This window comes from Stylophora pistillata, chromosome 9, assembly GCF_964205215.1.
Source record: "Stylophora pistillata chromosome 9, jaStyPist1.2, whole genome shotgun sequence".
Taxonomy (NCBI): Eukaryota; Metazoa; Cnidaria; class Anthozoa; order Scleractinia; family Pocilloporidae; genus Stylophora; species Stylophora pistillata.
In genome coordinates, this window is record NC_142527.1 from 1,433,013 (window position 1) to 1,441,437 (window position 8,425).

Genomic DNA, 8,425 nt, shown 5'->3' on the forward strand with positions numbered 1-8,425 from the left:
GAGTAGCTATTAGCACGCGGGAAAATTATCTGAAGCGCCCTTTTCTGTATGGATTCAATTTTGTCAGACATATAACCCGGAATGGGTTGCCACACCGGCACGGCATACTCTAGAACAGAGCTTGTATAGACCTTTAACATGCTACCTTGGTCAACGCCAGCTCAAGTAGGATACGTAGGGAGTAGAGCTTCTTGCAAGCTTTTTTATATGTGTAATCAACATGACTATTCCACCTAAGTTCGCCATCGATGAATACTCCTAGAATCTTGTAAGTCGATACACGTTCTATAGTGTTATTACCAACAACTAATGGTCTGAGGGTAAAGCTAGGATATAAAATAAAGTTAACATCTCTTTACAGTTAACATGGGTTAGTCTATAGTATCTACAACTCTTCCTTTGGGGGAGGAGGCTGTGGAGTCTATGGGTGGGGTTACGGACTATCTCGTCAAACAGATTGGTTGAATTTTTTTCCGTCCTCTCGTGAAGTTTCGGTAGGCCAGCTGTTTCTAGTGCTACACTATATGACAGGTCAGGATAGATGATTCTGAGTGCTCTTCTTTGGATCTGTTCCAAATCTTCGCTGATGTAGTTTGGTAGAGAACGGTGGAATACAGGACTTGCGTATTCCAAGACGGGCCTAATACATGTCACATAGAATTGCACAAGTTCGCTTGGTAAAACTCCGGATCTCTTGAGTTGTCTCAAAAAGTAGAGACGAGAGGAACATTTTCTACTTAGTTCAGAGGTGTGCATGTTCCACTTTAAATCGTGGCTAATGGTCACGCCTAGCAATTTGGCGCTGGTGACTAATTCAAGGGGTTTGCCATTTAGGACTAGGGGTTCAAAATCGTAGTTGCTGTTAGAGAATCCAATTCGTAGTTCTTTGCACTTGGCCTCATTTAGTTGGAATCCATCGATACTCGCTTTTCTTGAAGGGTCATCCACAGCTTCTTGGAGTTTGCTCTCACTGCCCTTAGTAGCTATTTCGGAACAAGATGTGTCGTCCACGTATTTCCACAAGTCAGTATCCGCGAAATTCGCCTGCACTGAAATAACAATTTGGCGTGTTGGATAATAAATGACTTATTAGATGTTTTGTTCTGCCATATTTTGACGAGCCCGTAGGGCGAGTCAAAATAACGAGTAAAAACTCAGTGATACTACTCAACAAAACGGCTAATAAGGTACATTTCTAATCCGACAGATATTTTTGGTCACGCGCGACTAGTCAAAACGCATTGCCCTAATTAAACCGGAGAATATCTTAGTGATATTCCGCAATTCTCAAACCTTGCGGAAAACTCTTCGCTTTGAATTTAATAAACGTTGTGGGATTGTTACAGAGGAAGGGATATGGGTTTTGTTTTTGTTTTTGTTATTTATTTCATGGGTCGTATCAGAGGGCAGTGCACTGAAGAGTGAGCCTCCCACGCCGTAAACGGTAAGCTGTTCGTATACTTTTTTCCCGCGCTTTGAAAAATATTTGAAAGATAATAAATACAATAGCCTGCATCTGGGGCGAAAGTATACTCATACATACATACATACATACATAATGTCATATGTTTACATATGTGATATGTTACATATGTCATATGTTTACATATGTCATATGTTTACAGATGTTAATGTCATATGTTTGTCCTTGGACATTATCCGTTCCTCGAAGCTCACAGTTCTCCTCGAACTTTGCTCTCGGAAAACTGCTTGCATCTCGGAACAGAGAATGTCTGCGGATAAATACCCGTACATATTTTCGCGCCAAATGGAGGCTATTAATTAAATATCTCCAGTCTCCACGCTCAGAAGTCCTACAGCGCTCAATGAGAACCGAGCTCAGAAAGAGGAAAACTGAACCGGAGTTGACTATTCGTTCCCCATAAGTCACATAGTTACTCAGAAATCGCGTGGTAGACCTCGTCCACTTCTCTCAGTGATTGCACTGGTTTTTGTTCGTTAATCATGTTCCGTTTACCTGGAGTTGATGGATCACCTGATAGGGCTGCTGTGGAGGCAGAAAAGAGGAAAGCTAAACAAAATGTTGCGTTCACAATGAAAGTCTTTGTAACTTATGTGGCGTTTCTACGATTAGGTGAGATCTCTACTGTGAGCTCTTGGATCAAAGATAAACCGTTGTCTTGTTCGTGTAGAGAACTAGTCGTGTTATACTTTTTCTGGGGAGTATTCCACTGCTTTGAATGAGGAGAAATCTGTCCCTCTATTACAGTAATGCGTTCACTCCAATTGATTGAGAGTTTCACTAAATCGAAATCCCATAAAGAGTAGAACGTTTATACAAGCTACTCGGCAGCTTTTACACTCGTATAATCATTACTGAAAATTGATTAACAGGGAGGAAGATGTTCATATAAACAAGAGGTGATGTGAACCAAGTTTGAAATTGATTCCACTTTTCAACTGTCGTTAAGTCTTTTTGACATTTGAATCATGCCAGATTGACCTGGTTAAAAAAATATGTTGCCACTGACATATTAAGGACGGGACTAGCCCTATTCTGGTCTAAAAAATTTCTGTCAAGGTATTTCTTTTACCTCTAGATTGTTTCCTTATTTGGGTATGGCTAGTCTGTCAGTCTGTCATCCCTTTTGGTCTGATATTACATTACAGCCCCATACCTCACTATTCATACAGAAAAATGGCAAAAACAATAGATCGCCTTTGGTACTGCAGCATATTTTTGCAGTTTTTGTTCCATGCCCTTATAAAGATTTTTTGGAGATCCATAGCATCATCAGTTTCATTATCGTCTAGTGCAACCCTCTCTTCATTAAAATATTGCTGTATTATATTGTGTGGAGGATGAAAGAAATACATTGCATGGGAAGGAGAGGTTTGGCTCTCTTAAACTTCCATTATCCAAGTAACCTTTTTTGTTTCTTTATAGCTCCTTATGCATACAAAGCCCTTGCTGGATAGTTATGGTGACTTCAGGAAACCCTGTGGGACCTGGATCCTTTCTGTTTCTTTATTGTGGATGTGGTTTTCTTAATGACAAACTTCTTTATGTTTGGTACTCTGGTTTGCTTGTGCATCATTTATTTGCCAGTATCTGATTCTGCTTCAATGGTGAAATCTTGAAGACACTGCAGAGTTGAAGTATGGTTCAGACCAGTATATGTTCCAAATGACTGCAAAGTATGGTTCAACAGAACACAAACACATGAACTTCATACATCATAGATGAACTGTGAAAACTGTTTTCCTGTTTTGTGTCTTGGGGAAAAGCTAATTTTTGTTTTAGGGATTCAGATTTTTTTTTTTTAGCAATGTCACTTCATACATTATAAGTCAGGCAGAAAACATTTGAGCAGATCAGAGTTTGTGTCTGTGGAGCTGGGTGGTCTGACAGACAAATGCTAAAATTAAAGATCAGATCACTTTTTGATAAATACTTGTTGACTCTTATGTTGTTTATGATTTACTTAACAGATTTCAAAGATTTTGTCTAGCTATGATTGCTTTTACAAACACACACACAAGTATTTCAGAAGAATCTTAATCCACCATAGCACACATACTAAACAATAGTAAACTACAATACGTGCCTTGCAGATACATTTTTTTATTCTACTGAATTTATCAAAAGTAGCAGGCTAAAAGCTATAGAAAAGGTTATCATTAGAATTGAATATTTTGCAAGTAAAGAACACTTTATCTTAGCAATAAACTTGGACTGAATGTTACAATACTGTAATGATGAATCTGATTTTTCCAAATCTTACAAACGGCATAATTACATCAATAAAAAGAGGGTATCTTTTTAACATTTGTTTCAATGTGTTACTTTTTGTGTTGTTATAGTTTCTCTTAATTGATGCTAAATGCACTCTCTACTCTCAGAGTATTTTTGAAAGGTTGTTAAGTTATTGGTTGTACAAGAAATCTATTTAGCATTTTAAAATATTGAACTACCAACCACATTACTTTCTATTGAAATGGTGAGTGCTTCATGTACAGTCTCAGAAAATATTCTGACTTCTTTCAATATTACTGAAATATTTGGATGAAGGAATAAATAGAAGTGATAAAAATTAGGTGACTGGACTGGAGTGAAAAAAGTGTCCACAATTGATCACACTGTAAGTGGTTTTATTTTCATGATAGTCTCTATTTTTGTTCTTTGAAAGATGCTAGAAAATTTGATGGTTGCAAAATATGAAGGCATGTGTGACAACCTTTAAACACTTCTGCTTTAACCTCATTTCCTCAAGTAGTAAAATATATAACAACAACTGCAATCTTCTAGTATCAAAGTTATTTTATGCTTAACAAACTCTTAAACTACCAAGTATTGCAAAATTTGTTTCTTTCCTGAAGAATGAGACAAGATCTTACAGTGAGAGAAGTCACAAATGATGGTTACTACTCTTGTACATATGTGGCTCCTCTAGATGATCATAGTTAAAAGTACAATGCTTTTTTAAAATTTTGTTACTAAAACTTTGTCAGCCTCTTCTCTCTGATCTGGGTACCACTAAGGAGAAGGTACAGTATTTACTGTAAGCTGGCTGGAAACTGTCTGGGCAATCGTTGATTGATGCATTAGTTTACTTCTTATCAATCAGGTGCGTGAGTGGAGGAAAGCAACACGAGCCTCATCATCTTCGTCTCTAAAATGAAATTATTGGAGAGTTAGTGCAGATTTAATTGACTTTCTTACCAGCTAATTCATGTATATATATTTTTTTAATCTTGTGTTTGCTGAATTTTCATTTTAATAAGCAATATTTCCATTGGAGTTGGATGGTTACAAAACCAGATGCCATCAGGAAGGGGATTTAGTTATGACAAAACTAGCCAAAGGGTGCTGCACGAAGTAAAGTTAAGGTTTCTTTATAATACCTAATGCTAATGAAACTTCACTAGCAGGAGCAAAATCATTTTTCAAATTTATATATTCTCAACAATGATACAAAACTTACTCTTTGTAGAAAGTCATTTTGACTTTCTTTCCACGGAAATCTCTACTTTCCTTTCTAAAGCAGCAGTACACTGCTCCTATAACCACAACTGTGAGGATTCCAGCTACTGCTAACACAACAGAAATCCAGTGTTTCTCCACTTGATCTAAAAACATAAAAATAGTGAAAGTATTTTTAAATTTTAGGCTCCAATTCCCTTTGTATGTTATTCCTAATTGTATTTTAATGTCAATACCTGTGTTGTGTGGGATGTGTTGGCCCTAATGGCTGGTGCACAGAACCCCTCAATTAAAAGATACAGTTTAGAGATCTGGTTTGGTTGCGTTGTAGTGTTCTTTGGTGGGACACTTTACCAGTACTTCCCAGGTGCCACCCAAGAGTTTAAATTGAGACCAATGGACTGTCAGGGAAACCTGAGGAAAAATTCCAGGGAAGTAACCCCAGGGAGGTGACCCCAGGGAGGTGACCCCAGGGAGATGACCCCAGGGAGGTGACTCCTGGGAGGTGACTCCTGGGAAGTGATCCTTGGGAGGTGGATCATGATGCAGCATCCAGTATAGCCTACAACAGTTTAGGGCATTTGACTCAAGTGCGGACTTAGGTTAGTTAATCATTTCAGTGAATCGTGCATCTCTAAAGGTGATGTTCACAGTATGAGATCATCATGCCAATTTCCATCTTAAATATTAATGCTGTTTTTCAAAATTTTCTTTACAATTTCTCTCTGTGAACTTTTCTCCTGCACAGTTATGTCTTCATTTCCAACATTACAAAAGAGCACAACATGTTCAGTACCTTTCCAAAATGAATTGCCCTTGTCTCTGTTCTTGCTTTTTTTGATGATAATGACCTCCTCAACCTCCAGAGTGTCATCAATGCTACTGATGTTTGAAAGGTTTGTTAGATAAACGTCTGAATTTCCATACGCCCCAAACATCCACAATGGCTCCCCCTGAGAGGAAATGAATACCTCTGTTAGTTTTCAACATACACTGTTCCCTTGGACTCAAAGGACCTCCACCTAACTCCACTCACTATTCCAACATGTGTTGAGGAAATTCTTTGGCATCAGGCTTCAAGTGGAATAATCTAGCTGCTACAATGGTGGAGGTTACTCTCCTTTTGCCAGTCCTCAGGGAGATGAGAGGTAGTGATGATAACAGGGAAGGATACAATGCAAGTTCATTGGCTCAAGGACTCACCCCAGACACACTCGGAATAACCCCTTTCTTGGGGCCTTTTGTGTAATAACACTTCTAAGAAAATTTTAGACAACTAACTTACAGTGATCGGCACATCTTGAGGATCGCCAGTTTCCAGTTTCCTGAAGATTTTGAGAACCAATGCTCTTGATTTGTTTGTAGTTGTGTGATCTAGTGTCACGTGATAATCCAGAATAGAATTTTCATCCTTTTCTAATTCGCCAAGTTTGTTCATTGTATTTGAGTCCTGTAAAATCAAATTATGTGGTTAGAGTCAGGATCAGGTAACACAGGACAAAATGTTAATAACCCTAACCCATATGGCCTTATTGATGGCGATGAGGATAAGGGGGGATTTTTCTGTGAACTTTAAGAGTTTGATGGAGGGCTACAGCTCCCTCTGTGGTATTCAGTCGTCCAGTCTGGGGATCAGCATTGCTCAATTTTCCCTTCACATTTGACTACGATAATCATTCTACTCAGATCTTTTTATGACGGCAAACAGAGCAAACTAAAGACACAAAGTGCCAACTGGATCAATGTTTCTCTGAATTATATTATGTGAGCCCCCTGTTGAGTCGTTAGACATACTGAAACTGTCTATTTTTGCGTCTGCTTGAGTCATTTAAAACAACAGAATGTGCTGGTTAAATTTAAATTGCAAAAATGTTATTATTACGCTAAATTACTCTTATCCCCCCAGAAAAACCAAAAGCTTGTGCTTTTGAAAGAGTGGGGTATAGATAAGTTAACGGCTTCCCAATAGGATCCAGTAGGCGTTATATTAGAAAGTCATTTAGAGCAAGCACGTATCATACCACTGTGGTTCTGTTCTTTGATGCAGAGTTCGGCCAAGTGATCACAAAATCTCCGCGAGAATCTTCTATATTTCTCGGCTTATATTTGGCCGCAGTTTGATTTTTCGGCACATTCATAAATCCTAGCAAAACCCAACCTTTATCGTCGACTATAACGCTGACTTTGAACTCAACGCTGGATTCCTTTTCATTAATGCGCCATTCAACGACATAATTGTCGCTTAAGTTGACTTTGTTGACGATGGCGTCGACGTTTCCTCCTCGATTTTCATGTGATGCGTCAACAACAAATAAGAGGCAAAGCAACTTTACAATCAGGATCATTGTTTTGATCGAGTATTCCGTAGTTGTGTACATTACTAGGCTTCAACTGGGTTTCTTTCTACACCGGCGACAGTGAAGATTTTCGACTCAAGGGCAAAAAATATTGATGCGCTGTAATAAATTTGAATCACTTGAGTGAATGCTGTACTCGCTGCAGTGATGATCAGTTGCTGCACACTTGAAAGGTTCCTTTCTGCTGGTTCAGCTGAATTAAAACTGCGTCGTGATTTTCTCCTTTGTCGAGGATATCCGTGCTAAACGGGTTTTTTTTAGTCCATTCCACGCGGTTTCCTAGAGCTCAATTTTTCAGCCAGGCATGAAGAATTTCAACAAGGGAATGAGTGTTTTCCACGTAACCCTTTGCGATGCAAATCAGTCAGCTTGCTTAATTTGAATACAAATATTATTCATACTTTTCACATCAAAAGAAAACAATGCAAGGTTTATTGTTCGATGTTTTGGCTTTCCCTGCCACAGATTTTCCTCATGTAAACAAGAAAAAACTTCTCAATTTCAGAGCAACAGTTTCAAACGGTAATCGCTTATAGAATGCACGTGGTACCATGTGCTTTGCCGAGTCTTCGATCAGTAACGCAATGCTTAAGCGGTATCATTTCATACCGTCGCCTCCACTAGCTATGTAACTCAACTCTTGGCTACCATTCATTTTTTTCATTCCAGACTCAGCAGAACTCACCCGTGCGTGAAAGGAATCATCACATTTAGATTATTGCAATGCTCTTCCGCAATATCAATATGGTCGACTTCAAAAAGTTCTGAATGCGGCGGCCTGGGTTACATGCTTAATTCCTAAGTCTACTCATATTACTCCGGTACTTAGGGAACTTTACTGGTTGCCGGTGAAATTTAGAGTAGAATTTAAGATTGCGCTTTTAGTTTTTAAAACGTTGAATGACCTGGCACCACAATATTTATCTGAACTACTTATTGTAAAGCTAGATACAGCCTGCGGTCTGATTCTGAAACATTGCTGCCTAGGGTGACACGGAAGACTTTTGGCGATCGAGCCTTTTTCCATGCTGGACCAACAGTATGGAATGCCTTGCCATCTAGTCTTAAAAAAGGTAGGAACATTGACTCTTTTAAAGTACAGTTGAAGACTTATCCTTTTAAG

General features: G+C 38.6%; 1 protein-coding gene and 1 long non-coding RNA gene across 2 annotated transcripts; one reads left to right on the forward strand and one right to left on the reverse strand.

Annotated features, from left to right (window-relative positions):
• The first annotated feature begins 1,667 nt into the window (after positions 1–1,667).
• LOC111327263 (uncharacterized) lies at positions 1,668–3,788 on the forward strand. The gene is made up of 2 exons (XR_002694521.2): positions 1,668–2,095; positions 2,909–3,788. It is a non-coding gene; the product is annotated as an uncharacterized LOC111327263 (long non-coding RNA).
• On the reverse strand, positions 3,454–7,803 carry LOC111327257 (uncharacterized). The gene is made up of 5 exons (XM_022931393.2): positions 6,967–7,803; positions 6,231–6,395; positions 5,742–5,898; positions 4,947–5,091; positions 3,454–4,634 (listed from the first exon to the last, which is right to left on the reverse strand). The coding sequence occupies exons 1-5, from the start codon at positions 7,321–7,323 to the stop codon at positions 4,586–4,588; spliced, it is 873 nt and encodes a 290-aa protein (XP_022787128.2). The 5' UTR covers positions 7,324–7,803; the 3' UTR covers positions 3,454–4,585.
• Between the last annotated feature and the right edge of the window lie 622 nt (positions 7,804–8,425).